The 26,400-nt window shown below is 35.5% G+C and overlaps 1 protein-coding gene across 1 annotated transcript in view; it reads right to left on the reverse strand.

Moving 5' to 3' along the window:
* The window catches only part of Adgrl3 (adhesion G protein-coupled receptor L3), a 465,758-nt gene that overhangs the window by 389,609 nt on the left and 49,749 nt on the right, over nt 1-26,400 (reverse strand). The window contains exon 3 of the mRNA XM_052199002.1: nt 5,779-5,992. Within this exon, the coding sequence (XP_052054962.1) occupies nt 5,779-5,992 (214 nt within the window). The remainder of the gene's footprint in view (nt 1-5,778; nt 5,993-26,400) is intronic.

The raw sequence follows: 26,400 nt of genomic DNA on the forward strand, positions 1-26,400 counted from the left end.
TTTGCTACTTCTTTCTATCCTTTACAACAAACACATAAATATCAATCCCATGTGCAAAATACATTGGTTCTAAATCAGTCTAAGAAAATTCTAAAAATTTAAAGTTTGTTGTTGGTGTGTGTGTGTGTGTGTGTGTGTGTATAATTTTGAAGGAAGTCATCAAATATTCTGCAGTGGATCTATCACAGTCACAGACAAGTGATTCATGTGTATACTCCCCATTATTTGAAACACTTACTAGGTTACTAGGTTATGTACACACAAAATCTGCCACTGGCATCTCTTCCTTTACTGTTAAAGAAGGTTTTATTTTTCAACTGTGCTAGAAATGAGTACAGCAGAAAACAAGATCTCTTAGAAAGCTGTAAAGTCCCCTGTAGTGCTGCAGATATCAACTGCAGTTTAACTTTAAAAAGGTGAGATGCAATTCTCTCTCTCTCTCCCTCTTTCTCTCTCTTCTGACATATCTCCTCTGTGATGATAAAGTCTGAGAATACAATACTGTTAAAATACCCATGAAAGTAAAATAAAATGGAGGCATTTCATGAGATCATAAATTTCTACTGCATACCTTTCATGACCTATGATCCTAAGTTAATTCAAATGTTAATGACAGACTTACCTTTGTCTGAATTTATTTTTATATCTCTTTCCCCTGACCCCACTGAGAAATTAAATAATGTTAACTCCATTTTAATATTTTAACCATATATATATATATATATATATATATATATATATATCAAGGATAAACACACCCATATACTCTCTCTCTCTCTCTCTCTCTCTCTCTCTCACACACACACACACGCACACACACACACACACGAACAAACAACAAAAACATAGGTTAAGTCGACATTGCTAAGGAGAGAGGGAGAATCACACCAACTGGCCTGGAGAATCTTGCTACAGTGATACAATTTCCTGAAACCAACTTATTATAAAGATTTCCCTGTTTTATAAAAGTGTTAGAAAATAATTATACTTGAAATGACAAAGATGTGGCATATAAAAAATATTCAGTGGCAATTGAACACAGCAAATATATTGAATGAGAAAGGCCAAGTTCAAACATATCTTATACAAAATCTTTGTTTAAATTACAAAATGAGCAAATCTAAGTTAAATTGTTCAAAGCTTCAGAAATGAGAAGTTCTTAAGAAGGGGTACAGCTAATGTTCCCTGTCTTAACCAGTTTGTTAGATATATGAATGTGTTCAGTATGTGAAATTTCCTTGGGCTGTACACATTTGATTTATATAATTTTCTGTATGTATACGCCAGTAAAATTACATGCTCACATAAATACACACATATATATTTGTGTATAGACATACCTCTTTGCAAATGCTTTCTCAGTAGGCATGCATATATAAAATAAGATTAGGAGGCCACATATGCTATGATATATCCCCAAAAGAAAGCTTAAATGTCAATGCACATGACATTCAGATTTTTTACATTTAGAAGGAATTGATGTCGAATTTCTAACAAGGGCTCCAGGTCAAAAATTAAAGAAGCATCGAACTTGCATATTATCTAGTCTTTCTATGGCAGCCTGACGTCATGTGTACCCAATGAATAAGCAGAGTTTTGAGAGGAGAGTTTGATTCTAAGCACTGGCATACTTGGAGAGGACTGGGCTAAATGAAATATGGGGACATCCTGAATAGCCACAGTAGGAGAGGCTACTCTGCCTGTGCCTTCCCCATGTCCTTACACAGCTTGTATGTGAGTGAGTCAGTGTCAACACCTTCACGACCAACAGGCTCTCTGATAATACCTACCAGAATGAAACTTCCTTTTGTTTTTGATTTCCACAATAAATGCAAACTTGTAGAGAATAAATGCCAAGCTACATTTTATCTGTCCAGATATTTTATATGCAGGAACCATATCTGGTTTGCTAATTCATCAAACTGGACTAACTGTCATAGAAAACACCATTTGCACACTTTGGAGAGCTGGCTGAGTTAGTGGCTCAATTATCGCAGTTAATAGCTGAAAGCAACACAAAACTCCAACTGAAGTCTAGAATGAGATTTCCTGAAGTTACGCAGTTGCTAAAGGTTTTTTATACTAAGATCCCAAAACTTGGCCAAGTAATTCTTCTAACACACTGTTATATACAAACACGATGCAAAAAGAATAGAAGCCATGTAAATATTAATGTTGAGAGAGTTGTTAATGAACATGACTAAATCAGAAAGCAGTAGGACACTAAAGTGGTTCCTAGATAAAAGCATTAACTTGGCATTCTCAAAGCATACGATTACATGAAGAGAACCATCTATGTAATAATTTGGACTGTCTGATGGACACACTCAATGAGGAGCATGTGGAGTTTCAGAAAGATAAATAAATATACTCCATCATTTGAGCTAATCTTTCAGTATGCAAAAAAGGTAGAACAATAAATATGAAATGTTAAGAAGGCTAACCAGATGGTAACAATGGCATGTGGTCATTTAAATATGGAAAATGTAGGTGCAATTTGCGTGTGTGTGTGTGTGTGTGTGTGTGTATGTGTGTGTGCAACCCAGATCAAACAAAGGGACCAAAGACATTCCAGCCTCAAGTATGGGCAATTCTGAGGTGTGTGAGCAAGACGGCATTTCTCAAAGGTCTATCAGACAGGACTGTTTCCCTGCAGATAAGTGAGGATGTCTGTTCTCATATTTCCTTTATTTCAAGGCACAAATTTTTCATACTTAAAAGTTAGTTGGTACTGTAGTTTATGTAACTTGTCCAAATTTAACACAAAGTGTATTTTATGTGTCTCTTTGTCTCAACTGTCTAAGCTGTGAGATTTAAGGGAACAAGTTAGAAAGGCTTTTTCACAAGTTGTTGCAAGGATATAAGTAATAATAACTTTCATACTTAGTAATAATCATCCCTCTAGACATACTTAATATTTATACCCTGAGACATTTTTAAAAGCTGAAAATTGACAACAAAAAATCCATTTATCTAATATACACTTCAGAAGATGCTTTTCATTTTTATCTCATTTTTAAAATATTCTTCTGATTAGCATATCTGTGTTATTAGTATTTCTAATGTCATAGTTGGTTATTACTTCCATTATTTAATGTGGTTGGCATGACATCCTAAGAGTTCATTATAAAAAAGCTGGGTAGCCTTGGCCATCTGACAACAGGGACCCAAACTTCTCTCTGTAAGGATCAAAACATTTATTTTGGAAACTGAAAATGCAGTACACTTAACAGTCCAAAGAGGGATGAGCGCAGTTCTTTCAGCCTACTTGAAAAGGTGACCAGGAGAATGTACTCAATGGGATTAGTTGGTGCTGAAGGCACGTCCCTGCTGAGCTGGGTCAGCATGGGTGTGCAGCCTAGGTACTTCAGCATACTGAGATGGCCCACTATTAATAATGTTTGTAATAATTACACGATTATGGATTATTTTGGAATTGTATTAATGAATGGACTAAAACAATTTTAAGGAGAGTCTTCTATAGAATAAAACTAAAGCTCAAGCTTTTGCTATACCTCAATTACTAACCCCTGGAAACCAGTGCTACCTTAAAAAAATAAAAGCTACACCTGTTACAGAACAGATCCAATCTTAGTCTGATTACCCAACCGAAATAAATAACTATTCAGCCACTATGCCATTTTTAGCAAAGCTTCCCAGAGTCAATATTATACCAACATGGAAAAAGAGACTAAAATCTTTTAAAAACATTTTACCTAGACTAGATGGAACCTTGTCAATTTTGTCATAATGAAGACAAGTAAAGAATTACCCAACTTTTATCAAACAGATCCTTAATTTCAATATCTTATGTTTCTTCACCTGCTTTAGCATAAGTTACTCTTTTATCAACAGACCATCCTAAGTCCACAATACGTGCAAATTGAATTGTCCCTCCAGCATCCTTCAAATGAGGTGTTCATCAGACATGTATGTTATGATTTCTATTAATAATTTAGACATCCTAAAGATATTGACCTTAATAGTGTATTGGTCACACATAAACATATAAAACAATTCAAACCTTAAGGAATAAATTGAGTCCAGTGAGGCAGTTCAATGCATAAAGATGCTCAACTCACAAGGCTAAAGATGTTAATTTAACCCCTGAATCCCGGTAAAGGTGGAAGGAGAGAACCAACCTTCCAAAAATGGCCCGAGTGCTGTGCCTCCACAATGACATTGTGTATTTCCTGCATATTGTGCATACACGATAATAAAATTTCTTAAAAATGAGAAATAGCTAAAGTAAGTATGAGTTTCATAGCCAGAAGAGAAAAGTTTTAATCTCTTTTGTATGTGTTACATAGTTAACTCTGGAGATTAGGTACAGACCACTGTTCACTGTGTGTGTTTGTGTTTTGTGAAGTTATTTAGTTTTCTCTGAGTTATATATTCCCCTCATTTAATAATCCCTTAATAATGACATAATAATAAATTATGTCTGAGTTAAAATACTTAGGAAAATGTGCACCTATTCAATTATAATAGGTATTCAGTAAATGCATCACTTACAGCTGAATCTCTTAATAATTAATAACACTGATAAAATAGGAAGTATGAAGATATATAAAGTGAGCAACTATTTCCAAGAAATGATTATAGTAGTGAAGAAATGTTTAATATATGTTTCCTCTCCTTTCCCTCTGTCCCTGTGTTATATGCATAGATAGATAGATAGATAGATAGATAGATAGATAGATGTATAAACACACATTATGTACACTCATATGTAATTAACATATAAGGAACTTTTACTATAACAAATCTATTTGTAGACCCATCTTCTTAGAATCAAATAGTTTCCCTTATCTCATGAATGGACATGGTAACTTAGTTTATACATTTTGACATGGTAGTAATTTAGTCAAACATATTAAATCCATTTCAAATACTATACTGCGAGTTAGTATTTTCTTCATTTTTCCAGGGTAAAATAATTCTTTATCAATTACATATTGCTGTGTTCTGATTGATGATTATGTAATTTACTTATTGATTTATTTTATTTTTATGCATGTGTGTATGTGTGTATGTGTGTGTTGGCCTTTCTGCGTGTGCACCACAGGTGTCCAGGTGCTGAAGGAGAGGAGGTCAGAACCCCTCAAACTGTAAATATAGGTAGTAAATGGTTTTTGGTTTCCGTGTCAGTGCTTGGAACCAAACTTGGGCCTTCTGCATGAGCATCAACTTATCACTAGCCCCTAGTGTGGCTTTTTGTTTTCTATATTATTTGCATTCTTAATTCTTACATAATTAGGAAATATTTGTGAATAAGCCTTTCTCCACACTATACATTTAAGAGAAAATTCTGACTTAGAAAATTTTGTCTCTGCTACATATGCAGCTGGAACCATGGAAACGGGAGGGGGTGGGTTGGTGAGCAGGGGGAGGGGAGATAGGATAGGGTGTATTCAGAGGGGAAACCAGGAACGGGGGATAACATTTGAAATGTAAATAAAGAAACTATCTAATAAAAAAAAGAAAATTTTGTCTCTTTTATCACCAATCCATTTTTAAAGAACACTATCAGTACACAACACTAGGCAGACTATATCATTAAACTTACTAATAACGCTACTGAGTCTTCTGCTGTCCAACCGCCATGGTGCAGATTGGAGCACGGCTGTTCCAGTGTTACAGGGTGTGATCTACAGTGGAGACTGTTCATTTCTTCTAAAACACACCACCTTCAAAAACCTTATCCACACTGTCTATCGAGCAAATGTACACTGACTTTTGATACCCGTGCAAGGAAGAGGTCTGGGGGCACCGTACCTTTGAGACATAATCTTATAGGCATCTGGCAGATAACACCGAATATTCTCCATCTGAGCAGGGTCCGAGTCACAGATCTTGTCATCGGTCCTCCCGTAGTTGGCGCTCTCGATCATGATGACGTCGGTGCCCGGACAGCGGAGCTCAATGGGGTAGCTCTCACAGGAGAGCTCCCTGCGGACCACTGCCATGGGAATTGGGGCGCGGCTGAAAGCTACAGAAAAAGACATCATCGTTAATGCACATCCTAAGACATTACACACTTTTGCTTTTCCAGTACCCGGGTTAACTACAACAAGGGCTAAAACAGCTGGAAACAATAATTTGAAGTGACATGGGATATTTCTCTTTCTAGTAATAACAAAAGACAACCCCTGCAATCTAAATATAACAATAACTTCTTAAAAGTCTAAGCTGTTTTGGAAACTGTTGATTTCTTCTAAAAGACACCACCTTCAAAAACCTTATCCACATTGTCTATCAAGCCAAAATAGTATTCTGAATTTTTTAAAATGAAATTGACGTTTTCAGGAGAGGCATGTCAAATGTAGATAACTGTTTTTAAAAACAATAAAAATATGTAGTTAACCAATATCACATTAAAATCGAATGTAATCAATTTTCAAAATTAAATTACTCAATTAATTTAATTTCAAAATTAAATGGAATCAATTTATCCAGATTTAGCCAATTGATAAATAAACAATGGCACCATGTGTTTATTTCAATTGAATATCTTATTTCTTTTTGTGAATTACTTGAATAAGTTTGTACAAGGTATATTGTGGTAAAATTATTGTAATATTAAGAAAAATCCATATTTATCCTCTATGATTGACACATGTGAAAGTTCTGGTTCTCACATTTTAAGTGACTAGTACACATGTATACTTAATTTTGCCACAGAAGATATCTATCTTTTTATGTCGATATTAACATTTACCTTTCCTTGCCAGTACACCACTAGAAGAAAGTCAAATGTTTAAATGTCATAAAAACTAACCAGGTTTTTTCTTAAAACATATAATTGAAATTATAGTTGAAGTATTTTCCAACTGTGAAATAAGTAGATTTTTAAATATTTTTTATGTAAGGAACAGATAAAATTGGCACAGTTGGTTAATTCCCTAATGTGTCCATCTATACAAATAAACATTTACAATATATGGATTTTTTTCTAAGCATGAACTGTGGAAGAGTGGGCTGTGAGGAGAAGCAGAGACGTGAAAAAAAGAGGCAGAAGATAAATGCTATGACAATTTTGACTATAGAAATAATGACTTCTTCAAAAACATCTATTATTTTAAATCTGAGAGTGGCACACTTGTCTTATTTCTGTTTGTATCATAGGCTCCTTTTAAAACTTCTGAGCAGATCACTGGAAGTACTTCTGGCTGGGGCTGGATAAATAAGGGTCAAGCACACAGGCTACACTCGCTCTACAGCGTCTGAGTTAGTTCCCAGCACCCACGTCACAAGACTCTTAACTGACTGCGACTCCAGACCCTGAGAATCTGATATCCTTTTATGGCTGCTTTGGGCATCTACATTTATGAATATGTACCCCGAAACAGGCATGTATATTTACACAGAATTAAAAATAAATTTAAAAATTTAAAAAAATAATAAAGAGGACTTCTGCTTGCATTGTACATTTGATTCCAGAATGACTGCCATTCAACATGCCATATATCTCAGTTCTGTTCTTTTTTCCTTCTCTTACACACACACACACACACACACACACACACACACACACACACGAATGTAGCACATTGTAAACACTGACCACATACATCATGATTATTATATTATCACCATGAGAGTTTGACTATAATGTGTTCTTACTTTGTTTTGAGTCAACATTTTGTCAGGGTATTGTCACGAAGGAGAAATTCAGTATCTACCATTCCTAAATTAAGACATCCCTGCTTATCATCCAGGAATTCATCTCACTTTCCAAACATTCATATTTCTCTAATATTAAGATTCTATCCGCATGAATAAACACATTTTCTCTTATTTGAATTTGAAAGTAAAGAAATGACTGAATGATAAAAAGGCTCCAGGTTCACGAATCCAGTTTCATGAATTTTGTCTCTTAAATAAGATCATATGGGTGTTATTGCTTTCAGAAAATTTATTTAAACACAAAAATTATAGAATGCCTTAAAACAAACTTTGAGCATTTGTTAAAAGACAAGCTATGCCTGAACCTTGGTCTAGCTAGTTAAGAAGAATTAGTTTGAAAAGCGTCTGAATGCAGCATGTATCTGGCGATATTATGATGATGTCCTCAGTTAGGTTGGAATCAAGTTAATTTAACAAAGAGAGAACACATAAGCGATTCACACTGACAGAGATCGCGTTGGACTAAATGGACAATTTGGCTGATTAAACTCATCAGTCAATTTTGTCAAAACATTGACATAGCTTTAATCTGGGTTGTCACTGTCAAAAATATCGTTAAGATCCAAACACTAGACAGATGCAGAGTCAAGTAAAATGTGAAGGACTAAATTTTCCATGAATCTATTTTGGAACTACAAAGATGGCTCTCTCTCTTAACCCCTCCCTCCCTCTCTCCCTTTCTCTCTCTCTCTCTCTCTCTCTCTCTCTCTCTCTCTCTCTCTCTCTTTCTCTCTCTCTCTCTCTACACACACACACACACACACACACACACACACACACACACACGATATTTTATATAAAGCTCCAAGTTCCAACTGTGGAAACTTTCTTCCTTTTAACATGAAATTCATCCATTTGCTAACCCAGTGACAAACTTCCCTCCACAAACAGATGTGTGTGTTTTGAAGGAATGCATTCCTGGAGACTACAACATCACCTAGTTAGCTACTCAAATGGCTTCTTAAGAGTAATGCTAAACGTCTTCACAAACAAATACGACAAAAAGAATTTTAAAAGAAGTACTTCTGGCTGCATTGCGCTCCTAGTTCCATGTGGGCTGCTTTTAAAGTCTTTATTTTTCTTCTCTTTTAGATTTAGACACACCACATACACACAAACACACACACACATGCATATACACTGCACATGTACATGAGCACATACAGTGTACACTCAGGCACATGCACACACTTGTGTGTATATTGTGTGTGCATGTGTGTGTGCCTTTCTGTGAAGGGAGAGAGAGAAACCAGAGTCTCAGAATGTGCCACAAATTCTACGCTAAAGATACACCTAATAAAAAAATGATTAGGTTGTTGTCATAATTTTTTTTAATTTTTTTAAGAACTTTTAGGCATTTCTTTATTAAAAATCTCTAGTTTTTGTGGTTTCCTCTTTGGGATCTCTCCACTATCATCAGACCTGATCAACGATGCCTGCTGGTATATGCTTTAATGGACCCATGTGTTTAATAACTAAATATAGAGAGACAGGAGGCTGGAAGCTAGTGACCAAACAGGGCTTAGACATTTTCTCCTGAGCTCTAATTAGGAACTAGAAACTTTCCAGGCTAACTGTAAGTTACAAAAACGAGACTTTCAAAGACAGTACTATATAGGGCATAGTGGGTCGTTAGAAGATCACCAATAATGTGTAAAAACCAAACAGGTTAAAATACCAGCAATGAATTACTTAGTTGAGGATACTATACTACATAAAGTAATATAAGTAGTTACACTGATTGTGAGATGTCAGAATAAAATTGGTATATGCATAATTACTGGCTCACAAATCTGTATTTCAGGAGCAGTATACAGAATAGGACCACAGTACTATTGTAGTGGCACAGGAGTGGACTACTGAGTAAGGGAACAGGGACAGAGCAGAAAGCTCAGAGTCATCAGTGGTCCCTGGTCTTCTGAAGGTATCTGCTACTTACTCACTAGAGTAAGTACAACAAAGGGGGTATTGTCTATAACAGGACTATCTAGACTATGAAACTAAACCACTAGTCAGAACAATGAAAGATGGGACCTTAAACAGTTGTAGGAGAGGTGAATACATCACTTCATTTCTTCTTCATGTGCAACGATATAATTTTTTAAAAAAAATGGTTATACATAAATGTCCATAAAACAGGTAGTATCTGCATCCTGTGCTATTTGCTATAATTGGAGAAAACCAGAACAGCCCACATTTGTATTTATTGTTCATTCTTTCTGTTACGCTTTATGTATTTTTAAAAATAATAATTCTGCCTAGCATTTTCTTTCATAAGAATATATGAGAAACCTAGAATAAAAGGCTAATTTGTATTATTTAAATAAAAGACATTCCTTTACGACAGTAACAGTAGAGAACATATTGGGTCTATGTTAAAGAACAAAGCAGCCATAAGATTTGATGGTTAAACTCACAAGGTAAGAGACAGAGAAACCAGGATGGGAACCAGGTCCCTGGCATTGACATCTGCTGGGTTGATATATGCTGCTGTGAGCAAACTCTTGTAGGAGCTGAATATACAAAGACCCTTAAAAGGACAGAGCTGTAGATAAGATAGCCTAAGTAGAGAGTATAGGCTGTTATATTGCTTTTAAAGAGAGTCATTCAGTAGTTTTTATTATGCCTTGTGAGTCTTTGCTGCTCTTCCATTCTTACTGAGTTTTTCTTTGTCTCTGGCTACCTTTAGTGACTCATTCCTGATGCATGTGGTGTGGAGGCAATGACTGCAGACTCTTCAGAGTAGTTCAATGAATCCTAAAGCAACTTCAGGCCAAATGTTAATGGAACTCAGGCAAGCCAACAAGGAAGGAAGGGCATGTGAAACTGAGGACCCCTGCTGACAGCCACTGATACTTCCACATAAAGAGTCAGTAAGGCAGGCTGGAAGCCCACCACCCACAGATGGCCTCTGCTTAACTGCAACACATCATATAATAAAACTATTCCCAGGTTCCCAATGCACAGAAATTAAAAAAGAATGAGTACATTGGTTTTAATCGACTGAGTTTGAAACTACAGAGCAAAACACAGAGCTCAGCCTGTAGGAATATCTACAGTTGACTTTGAAACCTTGGATACTGAGTAATTACCACTCCAATGAAAGAAAACTATTGCAAACAGCCCATGTGGATGATCCAATATTACCTCCCTTTTATTAGGAAAGAAAACATTAGCTCAACAGATACTATATGTAGCATGCATAATATGTAAACAGCACTGAATTTTGAGAAGATGATAAAGAGGAATTTCTCTTTTACATCCCAATGATTATAAGAAAAAATGATCTTTTGAAAATTCAAAGATAAAAATGATTTTCACATCCAGTGCATTCTGAGGAAGAAGTTAATTGTACAAGCAGACTGTGTTTCTTAATCAGAGATGGAGATATGATGCTACAAGTTACATATTTCTATCCTTTGGCAATGGTTTTGGCAAAAAACTTCATCACTAAAATTTTTGCCATCAAGCAGATATCAACTTTCACCAATTAATGGAGGCTTTGTTACAATTTACTTAAATATATATGTTTTCTCTGGGCCATTGGTATATGCCAACACATGGAATAAAAAAAAAATGTGTCTGAAAGATCCAGTCCAAAATGTTTGTCAGTGAAGTATCATTGGAAGCCCAAAGAATATCAACTCCACATCTGTTTTAAAGGTGCATCTACTAACACTATTCTTATACCCCAGATTTAAGTCTGAGTACTTCAAGAAAGAAAAATTTTAGTGATGTTTCAGTACTCAGTTAAGTGAAATACCTAGACAACTGAGACTGACAACAGAAAAAAGAAGAAAAAGCCCATTACTTTGTGTGGTAAAAAACAAAAGCATAAAATTTAGGTGATACAATGTAAAAAATTAAATGTGAATGGAATATATCTAATAAATAATGAATTATAAAATATCTTAAATATGCAGTATACATTTGCACACACACACACACACAAAGCTGTGGACTTCAACAGAAATAGTTTTATGAAGGCTGTTTCAAATGCAGCAAGTACTTGAATTCACATGAAATTGCCTTTTCCATTTCCACTTTTTAACCAATTACTAAATTTTATTCTACATTTTCTTCTATTTAATTTACAAGAAAACATCCCAGATTGTATCTATTTTCACATTATCATAATTTTCCCAATCTTCTAAATGTCAAAAACTCTAATGTAGATGCTTAACATGTCCTTCATAATTAAGAATCATAATTCACGATAAACAAGAACTCAGGAAAATGATTATGTACTTCAAAAGAAACTTTTAAAACAACCCTCCATGTTTGTTCTCCACATGCAGTGATCACACACAAATGTGGCCACTTGAAACATAAGAGATGCATGTTGTCTAAAAGCCCCTTCCACCCTCAGGCCTCGGGTGGTCTTGCATTGAATGGGGGCTGAAGTGTCTGCAGCAGCTGCAGGGGTACAGCATGAAGTCAAGAAAGTGGTTGAACGTCATGTGAGTGGACAAGGTCTCAAATTGGGTAGGAGTTGTCCATGATTAATAAGTCAGTTAAAGGAGAAGATAGAATGTTGAAAACTTAGAAGCAAGAGAGAGGATGTGGTCCTGTGACCGAGAACTCAGGAAATGAGACGTTCTTCATCACCTTGAGACAAGACAAGAGACTTGCTCTGTGAACTCTGCAACCATCTTTAAGGGGAATACAGTAATGTACATAAGCTAAATGTTCACTGAAGTAAATGTGCCATGGCCCATAGATGTTTAGTATATACGAAGAATATTTTGTAAGAATATGCAAACAGAAATATTAAAAAGTATCAACTGATTATTGGTAAGATTTTGAGATCTGTGATGTAATCCAGATGAAATATAAGAAATATTCCCGAAAAAGCAGTTATTAAAAAAAAGATACACAGGCATATACCTTTAATCCCAGCACTTGGGAGGCAGATACAGTCAGATCTCTGACATTAAGGCCAGCTTAGTCTACAGAGAGAATTCCAAGATAGCCAGGGATACACAGGGAAACCCTGCCTCAAAAAAAAAAAAAAAAAAAAAAAAAAAAAAAAAAAAAAAAAAAAAAAAAAAACCTAACTAACCAACCAACTAACCAACTAACTAAGTGATTGATTAATTAAGTAAGTGAAAACAACATGACATAGTAGGAAGGTGAAGGAAGGGAGCATGAGAGTTGAAAGGTATGTGGAGGGGCTCGATCTCACTAAACTGCTATAAAAACAGTGTGTTGGTGTATTACAGTAGCAATAGACAATAATATATGGAGTTTTTATCATGAATAGACTAAGCCATTACTATAATCTTCTATAATAATCATAGTTACAATTTTAGTAAGACCCAGGTTATTAACTCTGGATATCATAATTTTTCTTTAATAAAAATAAAAAATCTTTAGCCCTCTCATTGTACTGTTACTCAAAGAAGCATAACCAATATTCAAAAATGAATGAATTTTGGATGATTTCCTACTTTGATGCACTTTCCTACCAGATTACTCTGAGCTGGATTTTCCTTTCTGTAGACTTTTGGTGGTCGTCCAGTGTTCCCAAGGTCCTCATTTGATGTTGATGTATTTCCCTCTGCTCCCTAATTTATGTCTGACTATTTGTCATAGAAGATTTCACTTAAATTTCATTCCTCACAACATTTAAGCTAAATTCTGATGACATCTGCCAGGCTTTATTTCAAGATTGAAATTCTGGGCTTATTATATGCTGATAAGTTAATAGTTTGAAATTATATGCATGTGCTTATGAACTTTTCATCTATCCTCTTCATTAATCCTGACATATAACTGCATATAATGTAATGATAGGTATGTAAGTTATATATGTACATGGACACAAAACAATACATATGTAACTATATCTCCTATGGGTATTATATATCTTATGCAAAGTGCTTTCGAGTTATTTTTCTACTAGTGATGGTTTATTTTAGGTTTATTTTGGTATACAGTAAAACTATACTATTTATCTTAGTTTAACTTCAAATATATTTTCATGATAACTTGGTTTGTACAAATGTCCCAGACATAGACTGGTTTAAAGGAGTGGCAGAGGCCACTTATTTTGATAAACTATTTCACTTTAATCATTTTTCTAAAAAAAAAAGGCTTTAATGCATTTTGTTTATTTGGTTGTCTTTCGATTTCTCAAGAGAGGGTTTCTCTGTGTATCCTTGGCTGTTCTGGAACTTGCTTTGCAGACTAGAATGGCCTTGAACTCAAAGATCTTTCTGTCTCTTGCCTCTGAAGTGTTAGGACTAAAGGCATGCACCAGTACTGTCTGTTGCTTAAATGCATTTTAAAACAGACTTTGTTTTTCCTTATATGTACTCTTTTTCAGTCTATACTTTGAATCATTTTGAGTTTTCTGAAAGAAAAAGATTGGCCATTTCTAAAATCAAATACTATTTATAATAAAATGCAAACAATATCCAGTATTTCAGATTTAATATGTTTCCTTGGTTGTTTGATGGAGCCAAGCTTAGAGAACGATGAATAAAAGCTAGCACGGTTTTAAAATAATATATGATTCTGTAGAAGCATTTTTTTCTTTTTATATTTATAATCAATTTTACATGACCAGGTTTTTTTCAAGCATTTCTGATCAAGAGAGTTCATGGGTTAAAAATAATACAATTTAATATATTTCTATTTCACAGATAATTATTAATATATAATTGTTAGCATTACAGGAGTATTAATTTTTCAAGGGGAAAACCTTTCTAAGTATACAAGTTTCTCCTACCAGGGAGAATGGGGAATTAAAAACTAGAATTGAGAAACATGACTACTCAGTCTTGAGAGTATTCCCAGGGTCTGCCATTTCTTTTACTGTATAATGAAGATTTTAGAGACTTCAAAATTGAACAAAAAAACCTTTATTTTTCATTCTAGGAGACTGTAACTAAAAATATGTCCAGATGTATCTAAAATCTGTATATTGTAAGGAAGTAAAACATAAATTCAGTCTGACTACTTTAGGATGTTACTTGAGAGAAAATAAAGCATGGAAGAAAATAACAATGAATAATATTAATTTTTTAAATTTACTATCATTAAAATAAGGTATGTATCACTGTTATTTTGTGTAGGTTTTCTTTAAGAAATATACACAGTACCTTTATTTTGTTTTTAATACATCACCTTTTTTCAGGTAGCATTTTTTTAAAAAAAATAAGACATATATTGTCTTTATTTTGGGACAAGTTTTCTTTAAATAATATATGCATTATCTTAGGTAGGTTTTTTATTTTCCAAATACAAGACAGAGCCTGCCGTATATCAGCACACCTCTTATTACACTTAGTGCAATGCGGAAGCCCAGTTTATGACTTAGTCAGTAAGGAACTTGATGCACAACCATGAGGACCAGACCTGAGCTTAAATCCCCATAAGCCAAATAGAAGCGAAGGACTCTTCTATAACAGCAGTCAGCCATGGAGAAAACAGGCACTGATGGGTCCCTGGAGTACATGAGCCACCTAGCCTAGATGAAATGACACTCAGAAAACCTTCATCTCAGACAATCATGTGGCCTGAAATCTAGGAGGGCATGTGACCTCAACCCCTGTCTTCTACATGCACACATGTACATATGTACTGATGCACACCTCTGTGCATACCCAAAACAAATACATAATAAACAACATAATACAGAATACATAATACACATACATACACACAGACAAAAGTGTGCGCGCACACACACACACACACACACACTGATTGCATGTAGAGAAATTGACCCAGTTTATTTCAGAAATTCCCCAAACACTTGAAAATCTATTGGATATTTTGGTGAAAGATGAGCCTTCAGAATCCAGCATACCAAAATTTGTTATTCGGGTGGTCTCAATTGAGGCCAGATCACACAATGGAGTCTTGCAACCACATGGCAAATTTACATCTGGAATAATTATAAATCTCCAAGGCATTTACTTTCATATGAAACAAAACAATTCAGTATTATTCATGGGGAAAGCAAATTGTTACATAAATAACAGGGGTTTATTTTAATCATGAGTTCCTGTTATATAATTTATAGTATTTTGAGATGTTACATGGCTACAAAAACCATGAATCAAAGAGATATACTTAAAGTTTATTAGGGATTGAGAAATATGTTTTTCAACCAAGATAAATTAAACAATAGATTCCATCATAATCGTTTTCTTAATTTATAAATGTATCATAAAATTACTCTTTTTAAAAATTTATAAGCATAGAATATTGAGTTTCTTTTCTTACCACATGTGTGTATCCTGAGTTTTAACTTTTAAATACAGTAGTGTACTCTGCTATTAACTGGTTCACAGCACCAAGTAAAGTCACATGGAAAGCTGAGCAAATTGTGGTTTTCAACGAAGCACAAAATGACGCAGAAAGAGAATAAATGCCCACACAGTATTTACACATGGTAAAGTTTCTGCAGTACTTGAAGATCACTTCTAAGCTTCGGCACAGGCATTGTAAACACACTGGAATAATATCCACATGTTTAAACGTGATAAATTGCATGATTATAGTGTTTTGTATGTTTTATGGGCTTGTTTTCCTTAACACTAAATCTATTAAAGCAAGTTTTGCCAAGAAAAGGAATTTAAAAGAAGCCAACAGAATTTTCAAACACTCTCTTAACAAATGTTATTAAAATCTTCAAAAACACATAAACAGTTCATTTTGAAAAAAAAATATTATCTGATGTGAACCTCTTATTTGTAAGCTAATACAATTTATTTATCTATCTACTCAACCATTCATTTGAAAAACAGCTGTTGAGTTTTTATTATATGCCAAGAAATGAGCTTTATTCTCTGGGAGATGAATATGAATGTAATGAATATCAATGTTATGATTCCGGTCCAAAAGCTATTAATTCTTTAGCAACTTTTGCAAACTTTATGTAAGCAGGGGTAGATTAAATGAGGCTACTAATTTGGACCTCACTCTAAGGAATTAAATCACTTCTAAAGCCCAGTAACAAAATATAGTGGTCAGCCAGTAACATTCATCCAGGTCATTTATGTACTGCTAGGCTCTTCAGTCAATATAAAACATGTATATAGGGCTGGAAAGAAACCTCCTTGAGTTCTGGCACTTTCCACTCAACCATGAGGACCTGAGGTTTTTATTTTTAGATTTAAGTAAACATCTGAGTGTGTTGTCATATATTTCTAATTTTAGTGCTGGGAAGGTAGAGACAGAAGGATCGTGAGACATTGTAGCTCAGCCTGTCTAGATGGTGAATGCCAGCCTCGGTGTTCCTTGCCCAAGAAAAGAAATGGAGAGTGATAAAGAAAGATAGCATATTGTAATGTCTAGCCTTCTCCCCACATTAGTACAATTAAAATTTCAGAGCCTTGTCTACAGATGTAAGTACTTATCTCATGACACTTCCTTTAGTTCTGTCAGTTACTAATGGTTGCTTGCATAGTACTGTGTAGTAGATGCGGAACCACCAGAAGGTAAGAAAAGGAAAAAAGAGTGTGGATGCATTAATAATAGAGATTCAATTCAGGCTCTATATATTCATATAATTGTGGTAAGAGGATTAGGAGAGAACAAAGAAAGAATAGAGTGTGTAAGCTGGAGTACCTTAAAATGCTTATAGGTACTTGGTGCGGGGCTAGACAAAAAGAAATTAAATTGAAAACCAGTAAGATTAGACAGTGAAAAAGACATATTTTAAATGACATAAGGTAATATAGTCATCACATAATTATTATGTTAAAAGATAAAAGAAAATTGAATGTAGGAAATAAAAGGTACCGTTACAACTGGAAATATTACCATGCAACAAGTAGATAATCAGAATTATTGACTGTCTCTTGACAAGACAAACATAAGTAGCCAGTGAGATTACTGAGCCTGTAAAGGCATTTCTTGGCAATCTTGACAACCTAAGTTCAAATCCCTGGGACTCACATGATGAAGAAAGAACATCCTCCTACCAGCTGCCCTGTAACCTCCATACATGTGCCGTGCCATTGTGCCAAGGAATATACACAGACAGAAAATAAACAAACAGAAATAAATTTAAAACAAAAAGAAGTCAGAAAAGAAGACAGTTAGGCAGGAAGGATGTAAGAACGAAAAACCAATGTCTGATGGGCATTGGTGAGTTCCGTAACAGACCGAGATTGCTGAGGAAGTGTACCCAGACAGAATTCACAGACAGTGGGAAGACAAAGGTTCTCTTTAACCTTTACAAGACTTTTCTTAGTTAAGAACCACCAGTATGGTATTCCTCTAGTGGGAGAACTGAGGTGTGGCTTTGGAACACAGACCTATTGTGGCCACTACTCTATATATTCGTAACAAATTCTTTTTCTAACGTGCTAGGATGGCCAGCCTTGTTTTGGGTGAGAGGAGTTTGAAATATGGATATAGACTTGATAATTTTATTGAGTCAATTTGGCCAGCTGCTAAGAGTTACTATAACCTGATGGTTCATAAAGAACCATCTAATTATGGCATTTCTGTAGGTTTAAGATAAAAACTTTGGTAAATGTGGTGTCCAGTTGTATTTCTTTGCTCTTAGACTGTGCCTCAGTCTTCACATGTTAGAAAGGGAAGGCATCTCCCTATGTCCTGTTCATAAGGGTATTCATCCCATCCATTTAGGTTTCCTCCATCTTGACCCAACCACCTCCCTAATATCATTCCAAGTGATTAAATGTAAATGTGAGATTAGAGACATACAAATGTCCAGTCCATCGGAGTTCCTAAAACATCCCTGAACTTACTTTCACTGAACTTATTTTAATATGCATGGATCATTAAACAGGCATCTCAAAACTGGGAGCTGGTTTATTGAATCAAGATATGTACTGCCAAGCTTGGCGAAATGAGTTCAATCTCTGCTTCTCCCACATGGGTACAAAGAGAGAAAGAGTACTTCAAGTTGTCTGCTGCTCTCCACATGTCTCCTGCCTAATGTCCACATAGATGGTCCCAAAATAAATATATTCAAAATGCAGTCATGCACATCTCCCATTTGTCTGACTTCACAAGCTCAGCCAGCCTTCTCAATGCCTACAGTCTTGTGTCTAGAAAAGTAGGGCTGATCAGCTGCAGGCTGCTTTAAACTTATGAAAGCCATTTTTTATCCCATGACACCGAGCTTCTTGTCCTGCAATTTCAAGCAATTATACAGTGTTTGGTAATTTCTTTCCTGCTTTAGAAATCTATTTCCTTATCATGAGATGTGGAAAGTGAAGGACAGATGTGATTAATACCATCCTTAAAGCTCAGAGTCCACGCTGAAAGTGATTGATGATTCAACATGGGGAGTTCCATGTCCTGTAGGTTGGGATGTTATATTTTAGTAGAACAAATAGATTAAATTTTTTGTTGAAAGAAAAAGAAAACCACCGAAATAATCCCTTCAAAATAGACACAGGGAATAATAAAATGAACACATATGTACTGTTAATGATAATAAACAAAGTAGAAGACTGCTAAATTACTACATGAAAATGGCAAACTGCCAAAAACTTCCTGACATAAGCTGTCACATTCGATTCATAATTTTAGCTTTTACTAATATGGCTTCAGTTTCCTCACAAGCAGCAGAACTATGAAGACCAGGCCAAAATGGCACTCCCTCACCTTAATAGGCTCAAGCTTTTTTAATACACAACACAAACACTGATACAAAGTTTATTTTGAGAGTAATTTAGGTCTGATAATTAGACTCAAAGCTATATCACTTGCCTAGCATTCACAAGGCCCTAGGTTCAATATCCAGGACCTGAAAAACAAATACTCAGAAATAAATACTGGAATGTAGATCAGAAGTAACGTTAAATTAATATGCACTAGTGCCAGGTTTAATTCCTAATATAAAAAATTAAAAAAAAAACTTAAACAAAAAATAATTTTTTTTACTCTTTTTTTCTTTTTTCTTTTTTCTTTTTCTTTCTTTTTTTTTTTTAAATTTTATTTTTTGGTTTTTCGAGACAGAGTTCTCTGTGTAGCCCTGGCTGTCCTGGAACTCACTCTCTAGACCAGGCTGGCTGGGAAATCAGAAATCTACCTGCTTCTACCTCCCAAGTGCTGGGATTACAGGCGTGTGCCACCACGCCTGGTTGAAAATAAAATTAAGAGCCAAGTAATTAAAGACATATGTACATTTTTGATAGGGAGAGAAAAAGACCATTTCAGATATTTTTTTTAAGACTCAACCTTCTCTACCACATGTTAAAATCCTTATTTCTCAGTGTTTATATTGAATTGTAATCCCTCTTACTCAAAATGAGATTTTATTTAGAAACACGTCTTTAAAGAGTACAATAGCTAAAATTATCTCATTAGAGTGATCCACTTGTTCTTATAAAGGGAAAACTTGGACACACATAGAGAGAATACACCAGAGAGTGAAGTCTGAAGACTTCATAGCCTTGAGCAGAAATCCACCAGAAACCTTCACTTCATATTTTCAGAGCTTCAGGGTAATAAATTCTGTGTTTAAGCTGGCCACATTGTCCGACACTAGCCCTAATAAGTTAATAATCTCCTGTGGTGCTGAGATCTGAGCAAATTCTTGCATAGCCCCATCCTAAGAGCAAAATAGCTTTAGACTTTTCACAGTCACGATTTTGAAATTATAAATCCTCATAACACATAGTCTAGAAATCCAAAGAAGCACAGGAAATTACAGGGGAAGGCTGTTTTAGAGAATAACATACCTAATCTCCATTAATAGATCCTCCAATCCAAATCATCAGACTCATTAGGCATAAATTGATACAGCTACTTATATTTCTATTCCAGTTCCACTTTTTTTGTACCTTCAACAAGATTAATTTTCTTATGAATCAGTGGTGTCAAAACAGTGCATCATTAAATATAAATTTTAAAATGACTTCAAAGCACCCTATGATGAGTTGGAACATTATATTTAATTATACATAAAGATGGAAAATCTGGGTTTGACAAAACTAGCCAATAATAGTTACATGACATGACAAAATAAAAACAAAATTATTGAGGAGTGAATGAAGTTGATCTTCCATCTAAAGACAACTTCCAAACTCAATTTCATTGAGAAGTAAAATAATAATTTATGTGAGTATTTTTCCTAAGATTTATTGGTTGAAATATAAAAATATTTATGAGGCAGATATGGAAAATGTTGTTACATGAAGAAAAGAAAAATGTCCTAAGAATACCTGTTCTCTAAGATGAGGGCTAAAATTTAACCAGGAAAAAGCTAGATAAATGGCTTCTATTCAAAATAACAAAGTCAGTAGGTCAAACTGACCAAGAGATGTTGTCTCTCTCCTCTCTCTTCTGTCCTCTGCTTCCCTTCCTTAGTCATTTGGGTTTTGTTTATTTGTTGTTTTAAATCAGTAAGTTTGCATACATATTCCTATGGGAAAGAAGACACATCAGAAAACCTGTTACTTGTATCAAGTCTAGAGCTGGAATGAGGTTATGAAGGAGACACAATTTGAATCATTACTTGTTAATGATTTAAAGGTTTGTCCTCCAGAACACACACTGTTTTCTCTCAACAACCTTCTAAGGCCATAGGATGAGGAATAGAATCCAGCCTTCCAAATTATTTTAAAATAGCACTTTAAAATGATGGCAGATGAACAGAACTGAGATTTTTCTTTCTGTCAGATATTTAATATTCAAGCATTACTCTCCAAAGGGTGAGGAGTATGCTTCATTAGCCATTGTGGCCAGCATGAATTATCTTATGAAATTTTTCTTAATTGTATAAATCTAGTGAGTTACCAACTACAGGTTTAAAAACTGACAAAAGGCACAATCCAGCACTGTTCCCTGGATTCTCCTTCTGCTCTGTTCCACTCACATGGTTAATGGGAATGCTCTAGCTTGGTACCATGATAGACTCGTGGGGAACCAGGGAGAAGGGAGGGTTTCCTCAGCGTTTAAGTCGGGACTAACAGCATTGGAAGGGCTTCCTTTGTAGGCAATGAGTCAGGAAAGTGCTTCTGGAAATGTTGCTACTAGAATCTCATCCTGTGACTCAGTAGAGGGTGGCTACAGATCAAAAGCAAAGAAGAAAATTGCCTTGTTGAGAACATCGCCATTATTAAAGAAAAGGGACATTCGGGGAGTGTCAGGGGGTGTCATATTCTATTGTTCAAAATTACTTTTAGAATTTTATTTATGGTATCATATTGAGGACACCTCCACATACCACAATACCTGAGGGTAGAGATCAGACAGCAACGCTGTTGAGCAGGTTCTGTTACCTTTCTACATGGGTCAAACTCAGGTCACCAGGAGGCAGGTATCAAAATCAAGTCTCTCCATTTGTACATAAAGATCAGTTTTCCGGCTTAGTCATATTACCAGCTCACAACGTAAAATTTTTGTTTTATAAGGTATACACTCTCTCTCTCTCTCTCTCTCTCTCTCTCTCACACACACACACACACACACACACACACACACACACATATCACCAGACAAAATGTACATCATAATGAGCAAATACCATCCTTTCCTCTTCAGGTAGCGAGCCATACACCCCTAGAAGGATACAAGCAAATAAGGGACAGAGGTACAAATATTTTATTCTTGATTTTCTTTTTTCCTACATTTTGAGTCACACTTTCCTCCCCTGATGGCACTGGCAAGAAAGAAAGTAACACATAACAAATATGTCAACACTCTAAGTACAAAATATTATAAAGCATGAACATTTGTGCTGGGGATAGCAACTGCCAGCGTGTCAGACTCAGAGCCTATTAGCGAGCAAGGACGAGCCAAATTCAGCCTAATCATACTCAGCGGCGGCGCGGTGGGTGCCATCCAAGCTTTTATTTTTAAACTTTTCCATTTCCTAATTTTTATTTAACAATTCACCAAGGCCACCAACAAAGGCAGCTCCCCCTGGCAGATGATGGACAAGCAGTGCAAGAAGACATCCCACTCAGCAGACAAAAATGAACAGGGATGGAAATACAATTCATAAGCATTGAGTCATCTCTCTGCAAATAAATCAGTCCATTGACTGCTCAGACAACAGAGGCTGGAACGCGATGGGGTGAGGGGGCGGCAAGGATTGGGGATACTGGTGGTGTTGACAGCAAGAATTAAGTAGCTACCCTTGCTGAGTGCTTCCTCTGGGCCAAGCACAGTACTAAGTGTATTATATAAACTCTCATTTATCCCTTACGTAGAACAATACGTGATGAAATTCATAATCCTCAAGTATGACTAAGCTCTCGTTCTGCACCAATACCTCTGCTACGGATTATTCTCATTAATCCTCATTTAAAATGACTTTACACACAATGTTCTCCTTTGCTTCTTAAGGCAAAGTTGTATAATCTCCCCTTTACCAATAGAGCAAAAAAGGAAAGTTCAAATCCTAGGACCATTGTTCAACAGCATTTTGGAACATTAAACTGGATTTGGATACAATGGCTATGTTCTTGGAAAGCTAGGAAGTCGTTCCCATGTCTGCCCCATGCTTAATAAGAACCCTCTTTAGAGTAAAGTAGGCTCATTGTAGGAATCCTCAGAGATTCTGAGAAAAACAACTGAGTAATCACCAGGATGTGTGCCCAGAAATTTTAAAGAAGGAGATATGAATGTAGATAAATGATAGTGATAGATAGACAGAGAGATGGATAGATGACAGATGGAGGATAAACACAGACAGGAGAAGTTAGGTGATAAGAAATAGTGAGATAGGCTAAGAAGCAGAAAGCTCTCTACAAAAGGGAAACCCATCTATTAAACTTTATCTCTTTAGTAAAAGACAAGGGTCTCAAGGGTAAAACAATTATACATTAGTGTCTTACCAAACTGCAATTTCAAAGCGTCATTTTCTTTCTTACTCCTAAAATGCACCATAGAAAAATTCCAATAAAGAAAGTTGCTAGGCAATTTTTGTTTGTTTGTTTCTTTATTGTTTTAAGATAGGGTTTCTCTGGGTAAATTCTGCTGTCACTCTATAGACAAGACTGGCCTTGTACTCAGAGATCTGCCTGATTCTGCGTCCTGAGTACTAGGAAGAAAGGCATGCACCACTACTACCTATCTATTTAGCAGGCAAATGTTTTAAGTAGTATTCTATAAAGTTTCTATTCAAGAAGAATGTTGTCAAATTTTACAGTAAAGAATTTGGGGTACTATGTGGGAGAAGATAAGTCAGCATATATACATACGAATGTCAAAGAGAAATAAAAATCTTATGTTGGATGAACCCTACACATCCGATAAAATATGAAATTTATTTTTTACTAACCTCAAAACCTGTGACACTTTAGCAATGACCTCTGATATGCTCTTCACTCACAGCTATCTTAATCAATAAGGTGCTTCTTGCATTATTAAGCTAGGCACACAGAATTCCTAGGTTTTATAAATACTTCCATTCCCATAATCTGATTTTTTTTCTGACAAAATTATCAGAGCCATCTTAGATCTCTCCCATGATTTGTATAAAAGAACACAAACAAACGAATAAAAACGCAGGATACCAAATTCTGATCAATGATTCAGAGCCAAAGAGCCCAAGGGCAAACTTCCACTGTAAGGAAACCACACCCCGTGGGAGATTTCTAAGGTTATTTTTGAGTGCTCTTATTAATTGTGACTCTAGAGACCTGCGGCACTTTAGCATTAAAGAGTGAAAGACAAGCAGTCAGCCTGCTGGATAATTTTACATTAGTAATGACTTATAAATGCCACTGAAAGGCAGCTCTATCCACTGGAACTGTAGTGCCCATCATTAAAATGCCCGGTGCTATAGTAGCATACATTGATAATAAATGGGTTATCGACTTTTACTGTTTTATTTTCACTAAAACTACATTGTGAATCTATGGACTCCAGCAATTCCTGGTGCCTGAGGTCTGTGAATCAATGACATATTTGTAATAAAAGCAACTGACCCATGCCTCCATTAAGAATCCGTAATGGAAATTTGTTTTAGATTATATATGTGCACAAAGGTTCCTGCTACTTAAGGATGAAGGAGTCTGATATGTGTCTGTGTTAAGAATCATTTTAACTGAGAGCACATTCAACATCATTAATGCTTTAATTTAGGTTCAAATTATTATGGGCTCATTTTAAATATTTTTCAGAAGAAAATATTGATATACTTGGAATGATCTAACATTTGAGACTACCCTCTACCTCACATCTGAACCTCAGGCCTTATTTCACTAATGGTGAAAATTATCATGCTTTGGGCCAGAGAATATAGACAGAAGGCTTTCACATGGGAAAAGTGTTTTTCAAGTGATGTCTGGTTTACAAGAGTTAATGCCTGCATTTCTATGATTCTGGAGACAATGTAGAATATACTATCCTCAGCTTTTCTTAAAAGATTTGAAGAACTAACAATGTGAGAGTCCCTGTTATCACACTGTAGATAAGGAATGCTTACCCAGCCCTACAGGGATTCTCACCACTGCAATCTCTGACATCTAGCGTCCAACCATCCTGACTGTGTAGTTTGGGTCTTTTACAGGTCTCTTAACCTTAAGCATCTGAAAGGGTGACACTCAACTTTGGATATTTAGCACCTACTTTTTATCATTAGGTAGATCTTCCCTCATGGAAGTGATTATCAATGTCCTGTTTTAGGGTAGGGCAGTCTTTGGACAGTTATTTACTGCTCTGTATAAAAAGCTGTTGGTTTCACGCATCCCCCAAGTCCTTATTCTTCAGAACTAGCACTGTCTCCCAAGCTCCCACGGACATCATTGTCCATTCTCCACACTCCTGTTCATTCTGCCTCGGTCACCCTGAATCCTCCCCCACTTGCTAAAATTCACTTCCCTCTCACGGAGAGTTTCTTAGATATTCCGTATCTCTAAAATCACCCTGTTGTTTAGAGCTTCTCTGAGTATGTTCCCTGGGATCCTGCTTCCCTTTCACGGTCCTTCCTATGGAGCACGCGAGGAAATGTGTCATATATTCTTCTTATCCTCATATATTCTCTTTTATAAATTTTTATATGTTTTTATTAAGTGTATGTGCATTGCTGCTTGGGTGTCCATGTATCATGTATATTGAAGCGCCAGCAGAGGCCAGAGGAGGGTATCAGATTGCTTTGAAACTGGAATTACACATGGATGTGGGTGCTGAAAACTGAACCCATGTCTTCTGCAAAAGCAGCAATGACTCCTAATTCATGAACCATGTCTCTAGCTCCAAACCAATTTTTTTACACTTTTATGCTCTGCCTGCTTCCCCTAGAATGCTTTCCACAAGCGTATAATTTATCTATCACTCAAACCCCTCTTAAACTACAGTATTCTCAGCATCTGGAACACAGACACTTATTGAAAAGAGAGGCAGAATATAGGTCTCCATACATATGTAATATATATATATATATATATATATATATATATATATATATATATATAAATTTTATTTTTCCTAAGAGCTCTATATGCCTTTTGCACACATAAGGCTGAAATCTGCTACCTTTTTAGTGGGCTAAGTATATAACATATAAAAGTAAAATGTGTAGGATCTCATCATTTTAGCCTAAAAGTAGGAAATAACTTTTCCATTTCAGAAAGGAAAAAAGTGTACATATGTGAAGGTATCCTTCTCTCCCCTACTAAGGCAGAGAGATACCCTCTGAGAGGCAAAATCTTACTAAGTAGCATGTGACTCCATTTTTATTTTTAAAGATCTATTTATTTATTATATGTGAGCACACTGTAGCTATCTTTAGACACTCCAGAAGAGGGCATCAAATCTCATTAA

The sequence above is a fragment of the Apodemus sylvaticus genome, chromosome 11 (assembly GCF_947179515.1).
Source record: "Apodemus sylvaticus chromosome 11, mApoSyl1.1, whole genome shotgun sequence".
Lineage (NCBI taxonomy): Eukaryota > Metazoa > Chordata > Mammalia > Rodentia > Muridae > Apodemus > Apodemus sylvaticus.